At 45.8% G+C, this 18,832-nt stretch overlaps 2 protein-coding genes across 2 annotated transcripts in view; both read left to right on the plus strand.

Annotated features, from left to right (window-relative positions):
* The first annotated feature begins 512 nt into the window (after positions 1-512).
* dnaaf11 (dynein axonemal assembly factor 11) lies at positions 513-10,692 on the plus strand. Its single transcript, XM_086129441.1, has 12 exons — positions 513-579; positions 645-812; positions 890-967; positions 1,774-1,946; positions 2,067-2,236; positions 2,420-2,572; positions 4,927-5,004; positions 5,097-5,162; positions 5,318-5,387; positions 6,143-6,238; positions 6,407-6,501; positions 10,464-10,692. Exons 1-12 carry the CDS (start codon positions 513-515, stop codon positions 10,663-10,665), a joined length of 1,416 nt encoding a protein of 471 aa, XP_085985567.1. The 3' UTR covers positions 10,666-10,692.
* A 4,483-nt stretch (positions 10,693-15,175) lies between these two features.
* Positions 15,176-18,832, plus strand: part of kcnq3 (potassium voltage-gated channel, KQT-like subfamily, member 3) — a 29,778-nt gene continuing 26,121 nt past the window's right edge. Inside the window, exons 1-2 of the mRNA XM_086129554.1 lie at positions 15,176-15,543; positions 16,220-16,654. Coding sequence (XP_085985680.1) covers positions 16,356-16,654 — 299 coding nt within the window. The 5' untranslated portion in view covers positions 15,176-15,543; positions 16,220-16,355. The remainder of the gene's footprint in view (positions 15,544-16,219; positions 16,655-18,832) is intronic.

Genomic DNA, 18,832 nt, shown 5'->3' on the forward strand with positions numbered 1-18,832 from the left:
ACAGAAGCTTACCCAAATCATGTAGTTGAACACAAACTGACAAAGTAACTCAACCTAATCACCGACAAATTACAGTAAAAAGTCAATGATTGACCTGACGTAATCAACAGACGCGCAAACGAAGTCATTAAATAAGTAGCTCATTGCTACTACGTTACACTTCAGTCAAAGCGATTAACTGACTTACCAGCTAACTAAACAGCGTTCTAACTCGTTGACTGACCGAGTCAATAAGTCGCTGTTTCTTTCACTGACTAGTTGCAATACAAGTGAATGAACAGCTCACTAGCTAGAAACAGAAACAAACACGATCTTGACAGGCTTACATGTACTACTAATACTTCAACATTTTACGAACGCGCGAGTCACTGTACAGTTTTGTGTTTTTTGTTATTGTAAAATGTCCTTGGGTGTCTTGAAAGGCACTTCTAAATAAAATGTATTATTATTATTGTTATTATACATGGGAAAAAATAACATTTACAGTACTCAACAACAAATGTATGATCACCATGTTCGAGCTGGAATTGATCGCCATCACTAATGGCCAGTCCTATTTCTGTGCCAGCCAAGTCGCTGGTCGACCGACTAAAGTGATTAATTGTTAGTTAACTGCTAACTATTTCTCACCCGTGCGTCTATAGTCACAGAAGATCTAATCCGGCGTCGCGCCGAGCACAACGAGTGTGAGATCTTCTCCCTGGAGGAGGTCTCCCTGCATCAGCAGGACATCGAGAGGATCGAGCACATCGAGCGCTGGTGCAGGGATCTGAAGATCCTTTATCTTCAGAATAACCTCATACCAAGAATCGGTGAGGACCACGTCTTGCTGTTGCGTGTGTGCGTGGATGTGCGGTAGAAGCTGGTCTTTTATTTTTTTCTTTGGCAGAGAATGTTGGACGCCTCAAGAAGCTGGAGTACTTGAACCTGGCCTTGAACAACATAGAAGTCATCGAAAACCTGCAAGGTGTGTGGGAATGTATAAGATAAGAAAACCTTTATTAGTCTCACAATGGAGAAATTCCCAATTCACAGCAGCAAAGTTATGAAAGGAAGAAGTAGAACAACAAAATATAGGAACTGCTGGAAAGGCAGCCACTCTCGCGGCGCCATTTTGAAGTCAGTATGTTTCACGCAATTTGTGTGTGTGTGCGTGCGTCTGTATGTAAGCTTCAGAAGTTGACGTGCTAACGAGCTGAGCAAAGGCACGTATTTTACATGAGAGAAAACACAAATCTAAAAAAAAAGGACATCACATTACCAATCAAAAGTTTGGTGGTCACTTAGAAAATTGAAAAAAAAAATTCTCTTGGTCGACTGGAATTCAAACGTTTACTGCCACAGACGATTATATTTGTCAAGTACGTTTTTCAATGGGTTGGTGTGGAAGAGAGCCTCGCTAACTTCTAATATCAAATTTATAAGGCATTGTAATGGCAAACAGGTCCCAAGAGATAGCAGCATTACCTCACTTTGGATTACAGATCAGCACAGCCTTTGAGTAGAAGATCAAAACTGTTATGTCGATGGCAGTTGTTTGTAGAAGGCCAGCTTTATGGTTAATCATTAGAAAAGTGTTGTTTTTAGATTATTTTTTCTGTGAACATTTGAAAATCACACTAATATGATAACAGTTGTCAAATATTTTTTTAAACTCAATTCTTGTCAAAAACCAATGAATGCACTTTAAACCTGCTACAAAAAAAGATAAACATCAAATTACCAAACTGGCTCGTCATTTATGAAAGTGCGTGTGTGCATATGTGTGCGCAGGCTGCGAGAACCTGCAAAAATTGGACCTGACGGTGAACTTTGTGGGGCGTCTGAGCAGCGTGGAGAGCCTGAAAGAAAACATCCACCTGCGTCAACTCTTCCTGGTGGGCAATCCCTGCACGCTCTTCGAGGGCTACCGCAAGTACGTCGTCGCCACCTTAACCCAGCTCAAGGTAAGGTGTCACGCGCAAACACGAGGGTCAAGGGTTGGGTGTGAAATTCATTCGCTTTACGAGAACAAAACTTTTATCGTTCCAAATCTTTGGTTGACTAATTTCCTTGTCTGTATTCAGTGTCTGGACGGCACCGAAGTAACGCGGTCTGAGCGCATTGCGGCCAATCAGGGCTTGGAGGAATTGAGGATGCGTGTCCTGGAGCAGGAGGACCATTACTTGTGGAAGACCGCGCACGAAAAGGAAGAGGAGGAGGCCAAGAGGAAGCAGGCCGAGGAATCAGGAAGTAGGTACGAGTCATGTCCGCATCGATGAATTTGATCATGTTTTCAATGAAATCACTGGTTACTTTCTCCCTCATCACTAATGAAAAATTCCATACAGTTGCCCAAGATAGTCCCTCAAATGTCAACTCCAAATGGGAGCGATTAAGATGTCACTTTAATGGCGTCACTTTGTTTTTGTCCGCACAGTGCTGGTGACTCGCAGGAGAAGCAAGAGCAGCTGACCGAACTGGAAGAAGAAAGACGGGAGAAGGAATTCTGGCACACGCCGTGTCCCTTCACTCCAGAATCCCGCCTGGAAACTCACCGCCACCTGGAGGCCAAGCGGAGGGCCAAGGAGAAGTGAGTCATCGCTTTCAACTTCGCAGTTACTGGGCTGCGATGTGGGTAGCGCGGTTCGCCGCACGCTTCTCAGGTTGGGTGGTTGGCATCTGAGTTCTGTGTGGAGTTAGCATGTTAGCTTCTTTGAAGACTCTAACCCAGGTGTCAGGAGCTCCGGTTCCTCGAGAGCCATATGCTGCCTGTTTTTGAGCTCTCCCTTTTGAATCTGGTGCCTTGGAGTAGGGAGGGATTTAAAGCAGGCAGGATGTGGCTCTCGGGGAACCGGAATTCCCAACCCCTGCTGTAACCAGAGGTTTCAAACTATTTTGAGTTTAACGGCCAATTTTTTGTCAAGCGGTGTATTCCTGGCCTAATAAGATACCAAGAATTTCTAATCCAAATGTATAATTTTGGGGTGCAAAAAAATACAGTTGACACCCGCATACTCACAGATTATTTTTTTTAATGGAAAAAAAAGTTAATTTTTCAAATATTTTTTTTATATGGATCCCTACTGCATCGTGAAAATGTATCTATAGGTGTCGAAGGCTGCTAGTGGCCCGGAAATACACCGACCGTTTGGGAAACTTAACGTTTTCCCGAAATCAATGGACAGCCATTGATGATGAGCCGCACGTTTCACTTCTCACCACTGGATGTCGCCACAGCATCACCCAATCAACTTCTTCAGCCCTACTTAGGTGCACTGTGCACAACCTGCTGGTCAATAGGTGTCGACGCGGTGCAGCCTCAACCGCTATGTGTCAGTCAGTCCAAAACGGGATCTGGTGTGCTGTTTTGAGATGCTGTGCATTCTTAATTGCTGTCCAGTGGAATCTGTCCAGTCTGGGGTTGAACTTTCGTGAGTGTCATTCAGTGTCCTCGATTATGATCCAGAATAATCCAGTGTTATTTTAGGTCGTCCAGTGTGATCCAGTTGTGGTTTAGTTTGATCCAGCCTGATCCAATGTGGCTTTAAGATGTGATCAAGTGCGATCTATTGCAGTTCACTGAGCGTCTTCTAGTTGCTTCCAGGGCGGACGAGTGATCCAGCGTGGTCAATTATGAATAAGTGTGAGACTATGAAGTACAGTATGATCCACTTGGGGTTGAATGTGATCAAGTGTGGTCTAGTTTGATCCAATGTCAAGTATGATCCAGTGTAGCCTACTGTGATCAGCTTGCGGTTGAATGTGATCAAGGCTAGTGTGATCCATTTGTGATCCTGTGTGATCTTGCATGATTTGTGTGATCAGGTATGGTTGATTATGATCCAGTGTGGGGTTGGATGTGATCAAGTGTGATCCATTGCAGTCAAATGTGAACATGTGTGGTGTGGTTCGATCCAGGGTGATTTGAGTGTGATCAAGTTGTGGTTTAATATGATTCAGGGTGATTCAATGTGGAGTCGAATATAATAAGTGTGATCCATTGCCGCCAAGTGTGATTGAATGTGGTCGAGTTGGATCCATTGTGGGTGAGCGATCCAGTGTGTGATCAAAGATAGCCATCGACGTCAAATGTGTTGCCGTGTGGTGGATTATGATCCAGTGTTGTCCGGAGTGATCTTATGAGGTCCACTGTGATCTACTTGTGCTTGAATGTGGTCAAGTGCGGTTCCAGTTTGATCATATGTGATCCAGCGGGATCTCATGTGATTGATCAAGTATGGCCAAGCATGATTCAGTGTGGGGTTGGATGTGATCAAGTGTGATTGAGTGTTGTGTGGCTGGGTCCGGTGCAATTAAGTGTAATCCGGCATCTGTTGTGTACCACTGCGATTCAGTGTGATCCTATGTGATCTACTTGTGGTCTAATATGATTCAGTGTCCATTTATAGATGGCGACGTGTGGTTTGCTGAGGCCTCAATGGAAGTATTGTGTCAGGAAGTGCCTCAACTCAGCACCACTTTAGCTCCCGACAGGCACTCGACAGCGACCTGTCACCGTGACCGGTCACGGCAACGAGTTACGGTGATGAGACGCTCGCCTCGACCGCTGGACGACCCTTCACCCGCCACTCAGGGTTCGCTCCACGGACGCTTTGCCCATCTCGCCTACAATGAGCAAGCCAAGCAGGGATCAAGAAACATCAGCTGCAAAGTTGTCATTTTCATGGCTGACCATTTTGTGCGTGTGTGTGTGTGTGTGTGTGTGTGTGTGTACAAGAATGCACATGCGCGAGTGTTTGTGTGTGACTGACAGATGACTGCACAGTACTAATCTTATGCGGGGTGAGGGGTGAAGGACTATCCTCTGCTCCAGACAGGAGCGTCATGAGAATATATCATAGAGAATGCGACTGCAGGATACACACACACACACACACACACACACACACAGAGCTTGGTTGATGGTGTTGCGTGTCCCTGCAGAGGCAACGAGAAGAAAGTGAAGCCTCCGAAGACTCTGATAACTGCTGATGGACGAGTCCTGAATGTCAATGAGCCCAAGTATGACTACACACACACACACACACACACACACACACAAAGAGTATCATGTTATGTCTGATGTTGAATGATGAACTTCTCTGACTTTACAGACTGGACTTCTCTCTGATGGAAGACGACAACAATAACAGGATCATTTTAGACCTGGCAGTGTACAGGTACATGGGCCTGCGCGCGCACACACGCATATTTAGCAACTAAAAAGCTGTAATTGTTTTTTTTACTGTAATTGGCTCTCAGAGGTGACAAATGTTTAATTACAAGCTTGAAAAAGGGAAAATGTCTTCTCTGTGATCCCCAACACCCCTCACAGACACATGGACACTTCCCTGATGGATGTGGACGTGCAGCCAACGTACGTCAAAGTTGCCATCAAAGGAAAAGTACGTGTTGACCTACTGATCAGCATCTTCATGACAATAGGGTAAATGGAGGTAGTTACCTCGATTGCATCACCGTTGCCATGGGGATCATGACCGCAGCAGCATCGCTATCATTATGGAGATGAAGTTAGACAAATAGCATCACCATCGTCATGGTGACAGTTACCACAGGAGCATCGCCGTCGTCATGGTGATGACATTCCTGTTGTTGCACACACGGGGGGGAGGAGGGGGGGGGGTTTACAGTAAAAAAGCGTGATGCTGCAGATTAGGATCTGGCGCCGATGCAAATGCTGAGTCAGCAGCAGAGTTCATTTTTGCACAGCTAGCAGACTGGACCACATTGACGCAGGGGGTCCCGCAGGAGGTCAACCGCATCCAGCCCCCGGTGTATGACACGGTGGGAGTTTTTCAGTCCGCCTTGCCCCCCCCTCCCCTCCGGCAACCTTCCGGCTTGATCGAAGTATTCTTAAATTATGCTCGCCTCACTCATGGCCGCCTTTTCACGCCGACCGGCAAATTGAAATCCACATTGGAGGGGGGGGGGGGGGGAACGCTTGTTTTTACGGCGGGGGTCTGGCCTGGCGAGTTTGGGCCATTTCATCAGGTGACAAGTTGAACGCGATTTCCTTGAACCTTACAGTGCGCTAGCTACTGGTCGGCTCCCTCCGAGAACTTGTAGAATGTGTGTCATAAAAAAATGTCCAGTCATGATGAAACTGCTTGTTATGAACGCTCACATAATAAATGCGCAGATATTTCAGCTGGTTCTGCCGGCTGAGGTCAAGCCCGACAGCTCGATGGCACAGCGGTCGCAGACCACGGGGCACCTGCTGCTCCACATGCCCCGGGTACGTGTATGCCAATTTCAGGAGGCAATAGCGTATGTTGGAATGACTCTCAATTTAAGTGCCGCTAATTGGTGTCAGTGTGACAACAATTACGCATTATGCCGCTGACATATTGATTTTCGCAGATAATTCTAACCAAGTTAACGTGACGTACGGTTACTTTTAAAGGCTCAAGGTGAAATCAAGGTGACAAAAGCTGCCATACATCCATCGAAAGACGACCGCCACCGGCGTAGACGCAGCTCGCCCGACAGCAAGAAAAGGTACACGCCAAAGTTATTATATGCAACGAAAACGAATGAAATAACATTATATAATATTGACATTTTCATGACTGAATAAAAAAAACATGAAAATGCTTTCAGGTCCCATTTTATGAATTTGGGGGACCCCCCCCCCCCCCCAAAAAAAAACCAAACAAAAAAAAACAAGATTCCCTGGATCGTTATGCCCCTAATCAGACAAGACAAAAACTGAAAGAAAAAAAACTCTTAAATGAGAATCGTTATTGTTATTATCAAAGAAAACATTTTTCCGTCGAGGTGCCGTTGATGAGTCATAAATAGTTGTCATCTTTTTTTTCACGCGTCTTATTTCTTTCTAATCGTGTGTTTTCACTTACATCCTTCTATTTTGCATGATGTTTCTTTTTGATTGCCATGTTTGATTTGCTTTCGCGGGCCACATAAAATGATGTGGCGGGTCACATCTGGCCCCCGGTGCCTCGAGTTTGACACCCGTGCTCTAAAGAAATAAAAGAAATATATAAAACTATAGGGGTAGGCCCTATCCATTATTCATGATTTCTTGTTTCAGGGGTCGGTCACTGATGACAACAGCGAGGGTTCTATGTATATCAAACACATGCTGGTTTCTGGCTCATCACCATCTCAGCACCGTCATCAGCATTTTACAAGCAGGGTGGCGTGTCGTCCTTCAACCCCCCCCCCCCCGCCCCGCCCTGGTGACCAATGTCTTTAATCAAACGTTTGATCAAAAAAAGCTGACAGCTGATTTATTCTCCATGGACGCCATTAGGACAACCTCCGCGGTGTCATTGGTTTTTGATCTGCTCACTGATGACATCATGATTGCATCACGATCGGCAGCTATTGGTAGGGGAAGTTCAAAGTTCAGGGTGACATGAAAATTCTGACCTTAACGGTTTGGTAGGGTCCACAAGTGCAAGAGGTCCCTTCTTCATTTTTCAGCCAGATTGAGATGAGATGCTTCACTATTTTGGTCACTCCAGCGACAGCGACGATTAACTCTTGATATATTCCCTTCAAATATATTATGGCCTTCAAATAAAATCTTTTCCAGATATATCATATTTCCAAATTGAGGCGATTTTTTTCCCCCCACTTTGATGACAAAAAAAAAAAGCAAATGACTATGATATTATTCAAAATAAGTTGTGCTACTTTGGGGGGGGGGTTCTTTATTTCTCGAGATACCAAATACACTTTGAACGTTTTTTTTTGTGGGCAACATCGGTTTGCATCAACTTCCACAGAATATTTATTTTCTTAAAAGAATACAATGTGAAAAAAAGCAGATTTTCCATTTTCTGGGAGTTGAGTAAAATCTTTATGGTATTTTACATTTATGGTATTTGAAGTTTATATGAAGTACATTGTTATCGAGTGCTGTTTTCCATTATTTTTTCTGGGAGGCTGTAATAAATGAATGGCGCTTTCATTCATTTTAATGCTACGCCACTGCATTAACACCCAGATCAGGTCATCGGTGCGAGAAATCAAAGTTGACCTGTGAGTCTTTTTTGATGAGTAAATATTTAACCTCTTCCAATAATGCAGCGCTGGACGGTTTCGCTGGAGACTGGAGCTGCCCCCCAACCCCCGCGACTGATTACGTGATGTTTGTTTCCGCCTCTTGCTCGAACCCTGACCCAAAGCATCCTTGCAGCGAGCGACCTGCGGAAATTGTTGCAACGTTCTGCTCACCTGCGTGCTAATGTGCTACGTCGCTAAACCGTCCACAGACCTTTTTACTCTGATGGTACACGTACTTCAGGGTGGTAAAAGCTGAAACGATCTTGTCGAAAATCAACTTGCGTGACACTGTAGCTGTGAGAGGGGCGGTGGATCATGTTGACTCAACACGCAGTTGATATAGCTTCACAAATTGCTTCTTGTCTCATGTACAAGGGCGGACGTTATTCGAGAGACAGGCGGCAGTCACCCTTGAACCAAAAATTTTCGTAGCAGTTGGCTAGCAAGCTACTTCGCTTGAGAAAAAGGGCAGCGGTCACAGTCGGGGAGAATTTACTGCCTCGACACAGGTGCAAACCAGCCCGGGTTCAATTTTCTACGATGGATCCTAGTAAAAGGAAACAAAATCAAAAGAAAACTTTTCAAAAAGGAGAAGCTTTTGTCAAAATGCGCCAGTGTGTCTAGTTAGCGCGTTTAGCTAACTCCTCAAAATATGAGACACCATCCAAAGATTTTCGATATCTTTGTTGGACAACAATCCCCCCCCCCCCCCCAGCTAGAATAGATGAGGATTTTATTTTACTTAACACTGAAATGCAGTTTTGCATCTAACCAGCTGACCAAGAGGCAATTCAAGTCAAGTCAAGTCAACAGTATTTATAGAGCACTTTCAAACAGCCATCGCTGCATACAAATGTCCACAGACCTGAGGCGCCGGGCAGGTGTGTAGGGGCGGATGAGCTCAGAGAGGTAAGGTGGCGCGAGATTATTCAGAGATTTGAAAACATTCAATTCAGGGTTCAGTCTTGCCTCACATTTAATAATAATAATAATAGATTTTATTTATAAGCGCCTTTCAAGACACCCAAGGACACTTTACAATAACAAAAAACACAAAACAATACGGGTTGAGCAGCGGCAGCCAAAACGCGCCAGCGTTCAATCAACCCGGAAGTCAGAAAGAAACCCCTCGAACTACCCTCATTTTGAGGATAATTTGAGTGAGGCAAAAAACTCCTAGTTTTTTTTATTAGGAAATTGAAAAACACGTTTTTGTCATTATTTCAGTTCGCATCCCATTGACCTATTGACCTGGCCTATTTATAAACATGATGAAACGTGCCACATAATGAGTAGTCAGTAGGAAAGAGTCAGTGATTCCGAGTTGTACGTTAGCTTCTTAGCGGATGAGGTGGTTTGGCACCGTAGTGCCGGCGGGTCTTTGATTATCCATCCAGCCGTGCAGAAGACGACATCCAGCAGTGATTGCTTTAGTCTGCCTCTTATCTGCACGCTGGCAGATGGGCTTAAGATGGGACCTGTGACACGGACATGGTCTCCTGACGCTAAGCAGAAGTCGGCGAGGCTGTCACGCCGGCCGCATCAAACTCAATTAGAGAGCCATCAGTGAGGGCCGGCTCAAGGCCAACACGGCGGAAAACTTTCTTTCAGGTCACGTGACGAGGCGACATGCGGGCCAAGTGGCCAAATGTCCGTCATCAAACGGATCGAAATCACACAAATGCACACTGATGCTAATTGCTGCAACGTGTTAGCGGGGCTATTTTTGGACACGTCAACCAAGTTACTGACCGACTGTCTCCCTGACCGAGACACCCGTTGACTGAGCCACGAAACCCCCGTACCCATCGTCTAATGACCAATTCTCTGACCAGCTGATCCACTGCCCCTGTGACTGAGCAACAGACCCCTCATCCGATGAAAATATGGTGATTGACCTGCTAACTCGGCAAAACCGACAAACTGACAGCCCCATCCGTCTCACACGACGACACCCTGACTGAGCCAGTGAGCCACCTACCCGCTCTCCGACTCACCCACCCTACTAAATCTGTAACTGACCATCTTGCCACTTACCACTGACTCACCTGCCCATCGTCCAACTAACTGACCCGTCATCCAAGCAACTGACTAACTAACTCAGTGGCTGACCCACGGACGTTTTGTAAGACTGGCTGAACTAGTGACCCATCAATTAACTCAATCATTACGAGCCAATTCTGGACCAAGTCTGAAAAGACGTTTAAAAACGTCTTTGGGGGTGAATGAGTTAAGCAACTAGTTGACCCACAGCAACCGACTCACCCACGACCCAAATGACAGACCAAACAACCCAGTGGCTGACCCCACAGACCCACCGGCCAACCCACGGGACTTGACCCAGCAACCCACCGAAACAACAGACATTCCGCCTCATACCGCCTACTCACGCAATGTATATTTTCGAATGTATCTTGTTGACTCCTCAGAGAGCGCTCCATTCCAGAGAGGTTGGAAGTGGACGCCAGCGGAACCGTGGACATTGCCAACATCGTGACACGCCCCCGCACCGTCGAAGGGCCGCTGGAAGCTTCTGGCTGGAATCCATCCGCCGCCGTCGCCGCCGCACGTCTTGACGACGAACCATCGGAGGGATTTGTGGATGACCCCGACGTACCGCCGCTCATTTAACCCAACCCTGCCGCAGAATGGAGAAGAGGCTCGTTCACGCTCTCGTGACTGCAGTGTGGTTGTTGAGGAAGATCGTGTGGAATAACGATCAACAAGTTGAGAAGGTAGACCCGCTAAGACTCTTGTCTGCTTAGCTTTGTGCTTCAGGGCAGGATGTCTCCTGAAGACAGTGAACACATCTCAAGGTCTTTTCCCTCTTTTTTTTGACTGGACCGTCTGTTTGTATTTGTTCAGGACATCGTCTTTATGTTTGTCAAGATTTTGGAATAAGCCCCCCCCCTCCCAAAACAAACAAAAAAAAAGATCAAGAAACAACAAATCATGTGCAGTCTCATCCTCCTATGTCTGCGTTTCATTCGTTTTGTGTCTGTTGCCATGACGACACAAATCATCCTCTATTGCTGACTCACCAGGCACACTTGGGTCAGGAAGGACCACTTGGGACTTTGCTCCTCTCTTTTTTCCCTTCTGCCCTTCCCTTCCGCTCGTTCTCAACTTTTCCACATTTCTACCTTCTCTTTTTCTTCTCCTCCAGCCTTCACATCCTCTTTACCGTTCCCAAGTTCACTTTACACCCCGTAAGTCGGTTCTTTGTCTTAACTGACTACCCGAACCAAATCGGCAACCTGCTTCCATTCTTCGCTTGCGGTGAACTTTCTGCTCCGTTGACATCAGCTGGAAAATGAACGGACACCCTACAAGAGTGAAATAAGCTTTCGCCGTTTTTCCCCAAAGACTTGGAAAAAGTCTCCAAAAGCTCGATGGGAGAAAAAAAATGAAACATTTTAAAATTTACGATGACTTCCTGGTGACCTGGCTCGTCTCCGGGAGACATTGTGGAGTCTCGAGTCGCCATCAGAGCTCACCTACGGAACAACAAAAGTGAAAGAACGTTACTCAGCTGGCGCGGTTGTCCTGTTTTTGTGTGTGTGTGTGTGTGTGTGTGTTCCTCCCGTGCGCTTCCAGAATGCCGTAATAACCAAACGGAGCGGATGAGCCGCCGAGCTATTCATCACCCAATCAGCATCGACTACTTGACGTGCGTGAAGAAGAAGAGCCAAGATGTTTGTGCCCTCTCCACTTACACGCGGAGGTAAATCCTCTTTAATGGGCTGGCCTCGCAGCTTGCATTTTTCTTATCAGACACTTTTATTAGCTAAGTGAGTTTTAGTTCATTGGATTTGTTCTTAGGAGAAGGATTGCCACCCGGCCTGACTTTTTGTTCCGTTGTGTGTGAAGGACCGCTTGAAATTGCTTGTAAATCATCAGCTTGCGCATCCTTGAAAACGGGAATAAACCCACGGGCCATCAAGGCCTGACCTACATTTACAAGCTAAATTATAAATATTTGTTCCATTCATTTATTCCCAATAGTTAATCGGTTTCTTTTGCCTTCCTGTATTTATTTATTTTTGGTCCAATCAGATTTAAGCCTCTACGTGTTGCCATGTCAACATAATCTGCCCTGGGCCTTCACAATGCTCGCTGATGTTAGGAACAGGACGGTTGAAGCAATCGCATTCAAAATGCGTCCTCGCAGGGCCAGAGTGCCGGTCCCCGATGACCTCGGCATTTTCCTGTCTTCTGATTGGTTGCTCGGAGCAACCCAAACTGGATCAGAAAACACTTTGTGTCGGCATCCGCGCACGTGATTGCAGGGATGTCCAAACGCTTTTTTTCCATTCACAGCCACATCAGAGTAACATGCAAGGAAGCAGAGGGCTGTCGTTTTGGAAGCATCCACCAAACGCAGGCCCGCCACCCGCCTGCAATGATTTGGTTGTTCCCGTGGAAGCTCCTTTTGCTGCCTTCTAACCTGCCTCTCTTGTTTTTTGATGAATAATTTAAGGGATGAGAGTATCACCCAGCACCCCCGCCCATCCCGACATCCACAACTCACCCCCCCCCCCCCCGCCCCCCCACCTCTGCCTGCCTGCGTTCATCGCTCTTGCTCACTCTAAACCGCAGCCAAAGGCAAAAAAGAAGCCTGATTTTAATTTTTTTTTCCTTCAGTGGAGCCTGCTAGTGGGTTAACGCTCAAAACCGTGACTTCACTCGAAGATTTCTTGGATTCCTTGAGTTTTGACCCCCTAAAAAAAAAAAAGATGTGGATGTTGATAAGGGCAAGGGGTGAGCAGACCCTGAAGGTCCCTTGTGGGAATGGTGAGCCCATCGCGGCCCACGGAGAGCTCGTTGTTGTGTAACAGGAAGCAGGAGAAGAAGATGTCCAGTGGAAAAGACGCCAAGCTCAGCGATTTTTTTTTTTCCTCGTGCTCAGCTAGAAACACAAGCTCACCTCCTACTCTTCATCGTCCTCCTCCTCTTATTCCACCACTTCCTTGTCATGATCTGATTGCTAATCTTTACGTTTGCGTCCTTATCAGGCCCGCTCCTCGTGTCAACCAATCAGCTTTCTCCAGCCATTCATATTTCGTCAGTCTTTAGTTTTTTTTTAGTTTTCCGATACTGCTCATTCTGTTTTGTCAAATGTGAGTGAGGTCTTCTCTCTCTCTTTTTTTTTTTTTTTGGTGGGTTGGGGGTCATTTGGTAGCATTTCTCTTTGCTGCACTGATATGTGGATTTGATTTGGGTCTTTATATAGTTTTTTTTTTTTTTTGGTGCAATCAGATTTCTTCTTTCACAATCAGAACTGCTGGTCCACGTAATTTACATTTTTTGAGCAAAGGGATTTTTCTTGAACGGATCACATTTGAATTTAAACCTGACAGGGCCAGCACACTTGATGTGGTCGGCATGTTTTTGGTCCTCTGTTTGGTTAGTCAGAGCAAAATGAGTTCAAGTCAATTTTGGACTGACACTTGTATTGATTGGATCTTAGGGAAATAAATTGAATAAATACAGGATGTCATGACCTGTAAAATACAATGTCCTGCCTAACAACAACAATTTCAAAGACTAATTTAAGATACCTTAAATATTCAAAAGCAAAAATTAAAAAAAACATTTGTCACCCACTTCCTTTTATTTTCTTTCTATATTCGTGTTTCACCTTTTTGGAACTATCGTTTTAACTCTTCCATAAAATGCATCGTCCCCAGGGTGTCTCCTTTACTCGAATTTTCATTCCAGCACAAAAATGAAACGAACCCCCCCCCCCCACCCCCCAACTTGATTGCGATGGCCCAATCAACATTTTGAGTTCTCAGATTTACAAAATGACAAAAGGCAGAAATTGAAGTTAATTTTGCGCGCGTGACGAGGCCCAGGCGGCAATTTGCGGTTATTTGAATGTCTTTGGCCTCCGTGACCTCATCTCTCGTTTAAGACCACACTTCCTTGGCGCTAATTAGCCGCACGTGGTGACAATTAAGTGGACTAAGCAGACGTCCAATCAATCTATTTTCGGAACAGAGTGTGTGGCCTGTAATCCTGTTAAAGCGGACGAGGGGGCGGGCTGATGATGTCACGGATGTCAGCTGATCCACGTCAGGATCAAGAGTTAGCGCGCGGCGGACATTGGCCTCGATGAGACATCGTCCGCCACGTTGTTGTCGTTTTCTTTCTCGCCTGGTGGTTGTCCTGCCTCAGTCACACTCGCTGTCGATCGATCCCGAAAAGATTTATTGACAGTGTTTATTGATGAAACACTCCCACGTTGCTAGTCGTTTGTCTTTAACTTTACGAGCTGTAATTGTTGGGGAGCGTTAATAAGTTCTTCCACACCAAATTTTCTTTGTACGATATTACTCTGCCGATTTTCGCCGTTGAACCACTTCTATATTTCTCAATCAACTCAAACTGTCCAACACATTGCAGAAATTCACTACGACTAATTTCACATACCAAAAATTCCCACATTTTCCACCCATTCCGCATCTTTCACCACATATGACCCCCCCCCAAAACCCAATCTGACACATTCAATCAAAAATAAATAAAATTGCTTATCCTTCTCATTCCTGCTTTAAAGCCTTCAGAAAGTTCAGTACATCTTGCGAAATTTAGGAATGTGAAAAATCGCTAGTAAAATTCAACAATGAAAAGTTTATTATTATTATTAATTAATCATCATCAACATCAACCTTCCACGTTTTTTGACCGATTCGAAACCATTCCACAACGTGAAACGTTTCGACTTTTTCATGTCATTTTGGGAAGTTTTCATTGCTAAAATTTTCACATTTCCACAATAAAAATATTTACCATAACTTTTTTCTTTTTTTTTTTTTACATTTACCATAACTTTTTTTTTACCACAAATAATTGTCAAATTTTGTTGTACGCGTGTGTTGTGTGCACTTGTTGCACTGCATCAATGTGTGTGTTCTGTACAAGTGCACGTGAATGCGTGTTGCGTTTATGTACAGTATGCTGCGCACGTGTATAAATCCAGCTCCGTATTTACTTGCCCCACCCCACCCCCACCCGATTGACCACTCAATTAAACAATCAATCACTCAATAATGAGCTGACGTGATTGACGAGTGATGGATGTCCAGACAGTTTTCTTTTGCCCACCTGTGCTGTGTTTTCCTTCGGGCCAGGCGCGTGCTCGCGCGCGGGTCCGCCCCCCACGGCGAACAAGGTGTACCTGCTCGTCTTGCTCCCGCGCGCGCACGCTCCCCCACCGTGTTGCCGCGTGCACGCTCCCTCCGCGTCCACGCCGCGGCTGCTGCTCGTCTCTTGTTTTCTGCTTCACTTCCAGTATCGACCTCCTTTCCTTCCTCTTCTTTCCTTCCTCACTCCTTCCTTCCTTGTCCTCGTCCTACTCCCCAACCTACGTCTCCACCCTGCTCCTCTTCCTCCGGTTCTTGTTCTTTTGGTTGTTGGCGATCGGTCATCGCTGCGGCGCTTCCTTCCTTCGTGCGCGGGCTCCATGGAGGCAGAAAGCCAGGGAGACCCGAGCCATGCACGCCGGTGAGCTTGCTTTCTTTTTATTTCTCTTTCCTCCCCTGCTGCCCCAAAATAATGACAACAACAAAAATGTTTGTAATCATTTGGCGCGCGCGTGCGTGCGTGAGCGACCCCGCATGCGTGCACGCGCGCTTCCAGGTCTTTTGTGTGCCGTGCGTTTTGAGGTGTTGCTTTCGTCTCATGAATTCTACTACTAATATGACAGCGGACCCTCGCATATTCGCGGTTTGGCAATCGTAGATTCCCGTATTTTCTTATTTTTTTTCCAACAACTGTTTTTTTGTGGAAAACGCTTATTTGAAGCACGACCCCACTAGCTCAAGAAGATTATTTTTTGGGGGGGGGGGGGGAATTCCAGGAAAAAAATAAATAATGTTTTATAATTTACATTGCCTGTTGTAATTTTCAATGTGATTCTAATTGTCATTATTAACATGCAGATTTTTATTATTCGTAGACTGGTCACCTACAAATAGCGGGGCTCCACTGTCCATTTTATTTTACCAAACGCCATTCACGCCCCTCCAGAGCAAATGATAACAATAGAAAAATAATAGGAACAGAGTTCTCCTAAGGCGAAAGCAAAGAATTGAAGGATTTGATTGACGGCAACGCTCCTCCTCTGTGACTTGATGCCACTTTTGTCTCGTGTTATGTCTGGTGCATCCCTTCGCGACAGCCTCGCCTCCCGCCGACGCCGCCTCCTCCCCCGGCATCCCTAAATGACCCCAGGCTGAGGGCACGGGGCGGGGCGGGGGCACCCGGACCGGATCGGACCATGGCATGCGGCCCGACCCGGGCAAGCAGCACTGACCATGGGACTGCGGTCCAGGAGCGCAGCGAGTGGCTCAGAGGACCACAAGAAGGATCCCCCGGACCAGCAGGGTGTTGTGGGGGTGGACAAGGATGGCGCTCTGCTGGCGGTGGCGATGGCGGTGGTGGCGGACTACAAGCGGGGGTCGCAAGGCACGGCCATCGGGCTCCTGGCCAAGACCCCCCTGAACTACAGCCGGCCCGCCAAGAGGAATAACGCCCGCAAGAGGAGGATTCAAAACCTGATCTACGATGCGCTGGAGAGACCCCGAGGATGGGCACTCCTCTACCACGCCTTCGTGTGAGTAATGCGATCATAACCTCACCCGTCCTAAAAATAATTCTCACACTTTTTTTGGGGGGGGGGGGACTCTAGTTTGCTTAGTCTTTGGGTCACGTTTGAACACACAACTTGCCCGTCACGCTTCCATGTCACTCTTAATTTCTTGGCCTCCTGTCATGTGATGATGATTGACAGCTACTTTGGATGTTTGCGTCCTCTTTAGAGCTTTGTTTAGGATTTGCTGTGTTTGAAACTCAGTGCAACAGGCGAGGTTTTCTCTAGGAGGACACCCAATATTTGCGGGGGGGGGGGGGGGGGGGCTCAGGGGCCAGGCCCAAGCGCAAATTGTGAAAAATGTGCTCGTCCTTGCCACCTGTTATCATTGCAATGGTAAAAAAAAAAAAAAAAAAGCGTGAGAAAGATGCGACTACGTCGTGCATTAGGCAGAAATGAAAATAAATGAGTGGCAGATGCCACCCCCCCATAATTTATAGTCGCGACCCTGCCAACTTCCCGCTATGATGAAAAAGTGTCATTTGTCTTCAAAAGTGTTATAGAATCTCTGCGTAACAGTGTCTCCTTATTAATAGCAAAAGAAAGAAATTTAGATCAACTTACGACAAATAATAAATGAGTTAGCATTGCTTTTTAGACTAACATAAAACTTGAAGTGCCTCCATTTGCCAGAACATGTTTATTTCATGTGAGCAAATTGAGAAAAAAATTACAGAGATTTGATGAGATGTCGAACTTGAAATAAATAAACAATAACTCCTTTGGAAAGTTAGTGAATGTTACTTAACTTGACTGGAAGTTGAGGTGGGGTTTTTTTTTTGAACAAGTGCTATCACATCACTCATCAGAGAACACCATTTTACTCTGCATTAACTCGATACTATTTATCCAGATATGCATATATTTCAAATTATTTTTATTTTACTCTTATTTTTTTATTTCTATTTTTTTTTTTTTGTCTTGACGGAACATAAGGTGGTGACCGAAATGTGATTGACCGGCACGAAAGACCATTTTTCATACTGCAGGTGGCGTTTTGCTCTTTATTTTACCGTGCTTGTGTTCTGCATGAAAGAGATTGTTCTGGGATGCAGTAATGAAGCAACACAGCTGTTAGACAGCTTTGGGACCATCTAATCCACTGGTGTCAAACTCAAGGCCCGGGGGCCAGATTCGGTCCGTCATGTCATTTTATGTGGTCCGCTAAAGCAAATCGTGGGTGCCAACTTCCATGATGCTTGCTAAAATCTGTACCGAAATGCCAAATTGTCATGTGTAATACATAATGTTGAGATTTTGTAATAATTTTGCCACGCTGTTGACACGCACTTGAACAAAAATTGAACAAACAACTCATAGTTGACTCATTTCAAATCTAGTAAGCCATCAGTTTTTTTTTTTGCGTACAAGTAATAATACGATGTGATGATGAAACGTTTATTCTTTTTTTTTTTGTCATCACGGCCCTCCGAGGGAAGACGTAACTCCAAAATGGCCCGCGACAAAAATGAGTTTGACACCCCTGATCCAAGCCATCGAAAAGATTGAATGCTGTCTCTGTGTGAATGGAGATTTCGTGTCAAGTTGAACAACCCGCCGCTCTTTCGTCCCACCGTGCCGCGTCGAAAGTAATTGTCGCCGTCGAACGGGCAAATGCCAAAGGCGAGCGAGGAATGCCGCCACGGTGACACTCAATGAGTCAGCCGTCAGCACGCGTCTGGCTTCCGAACCTTCCAATATGGCCGCCCCATATGTTTAGCTGTCGCTATCTTTTGTCAGCCAATGTCTGACATCGTCATCATCATCAGAGGGGCGCCGCAACAGCTGACAAGTCACCGAGCATCAACATTACCGATTGCATCTTTACGGTTCGTACGGTGCGTCGGGAAAATTTGCTGCAAAATGCGCGTGAAAGGCACATGCGTTGCCAATCGGCGAACCTTTCAACGACTAACACGGCAGACGCTCTCCGGTAGTTGCCACGATGCCGCTTGTCCATTTTGTGCCTCGATTATGATTGGTTCCTGCATCTCATTACAAGCTTCTTTCTTACACGGCGCAAAAATGACATCGGACGATGACATCACACCATCAGGATGTTTCGTGGCCCGACCGGCCAAAGTGAAATTCTAATGAGCGGTTGCTTGATTTTAGTTGATTATAAAAGTTCTCTGATTTTGT

This window comes from Hippocampus guttulatus, chromosome 14 (genome assembly GCF_054856545.1).
Source record: "Hippocampus guttulatus isolate MCC_2025c chromosome 14, RoL_Hgut_1.0, whole genome shotgun sequence".
NCBI classification, from domain to species: Eukaryota; Metazoa; Chordata; class Actinopteri; order Syngnathiformes; family Syngnathidae; genus Hippocampus; species Hippocampus guttulatus.

Bases quoted from the DNA above. Each gene is read 5' to 3' on its own strand.
- dnaaf11 (XM_086129441.1), top strand. From the start codon at position 513: ATGTTCGAGCTGGAATTGATCGCCATCACTAATGGCCAGTCCTATTTC. The intron at 5,163-5,317 runs GTACATGGGCCT...CACCCCTCACAG, and splicing joins TTAGACCTGGCAGTGTACAG to ACACATGGACACTTCCCTGA. The intron at 5,388-6,142 runs GTACGTGTTGAC...ATAAATGCGCAG, and splicing joins AAGTTGCCATCAAAGGAAAA to ATATTTCAGCTGGTTCTGCC.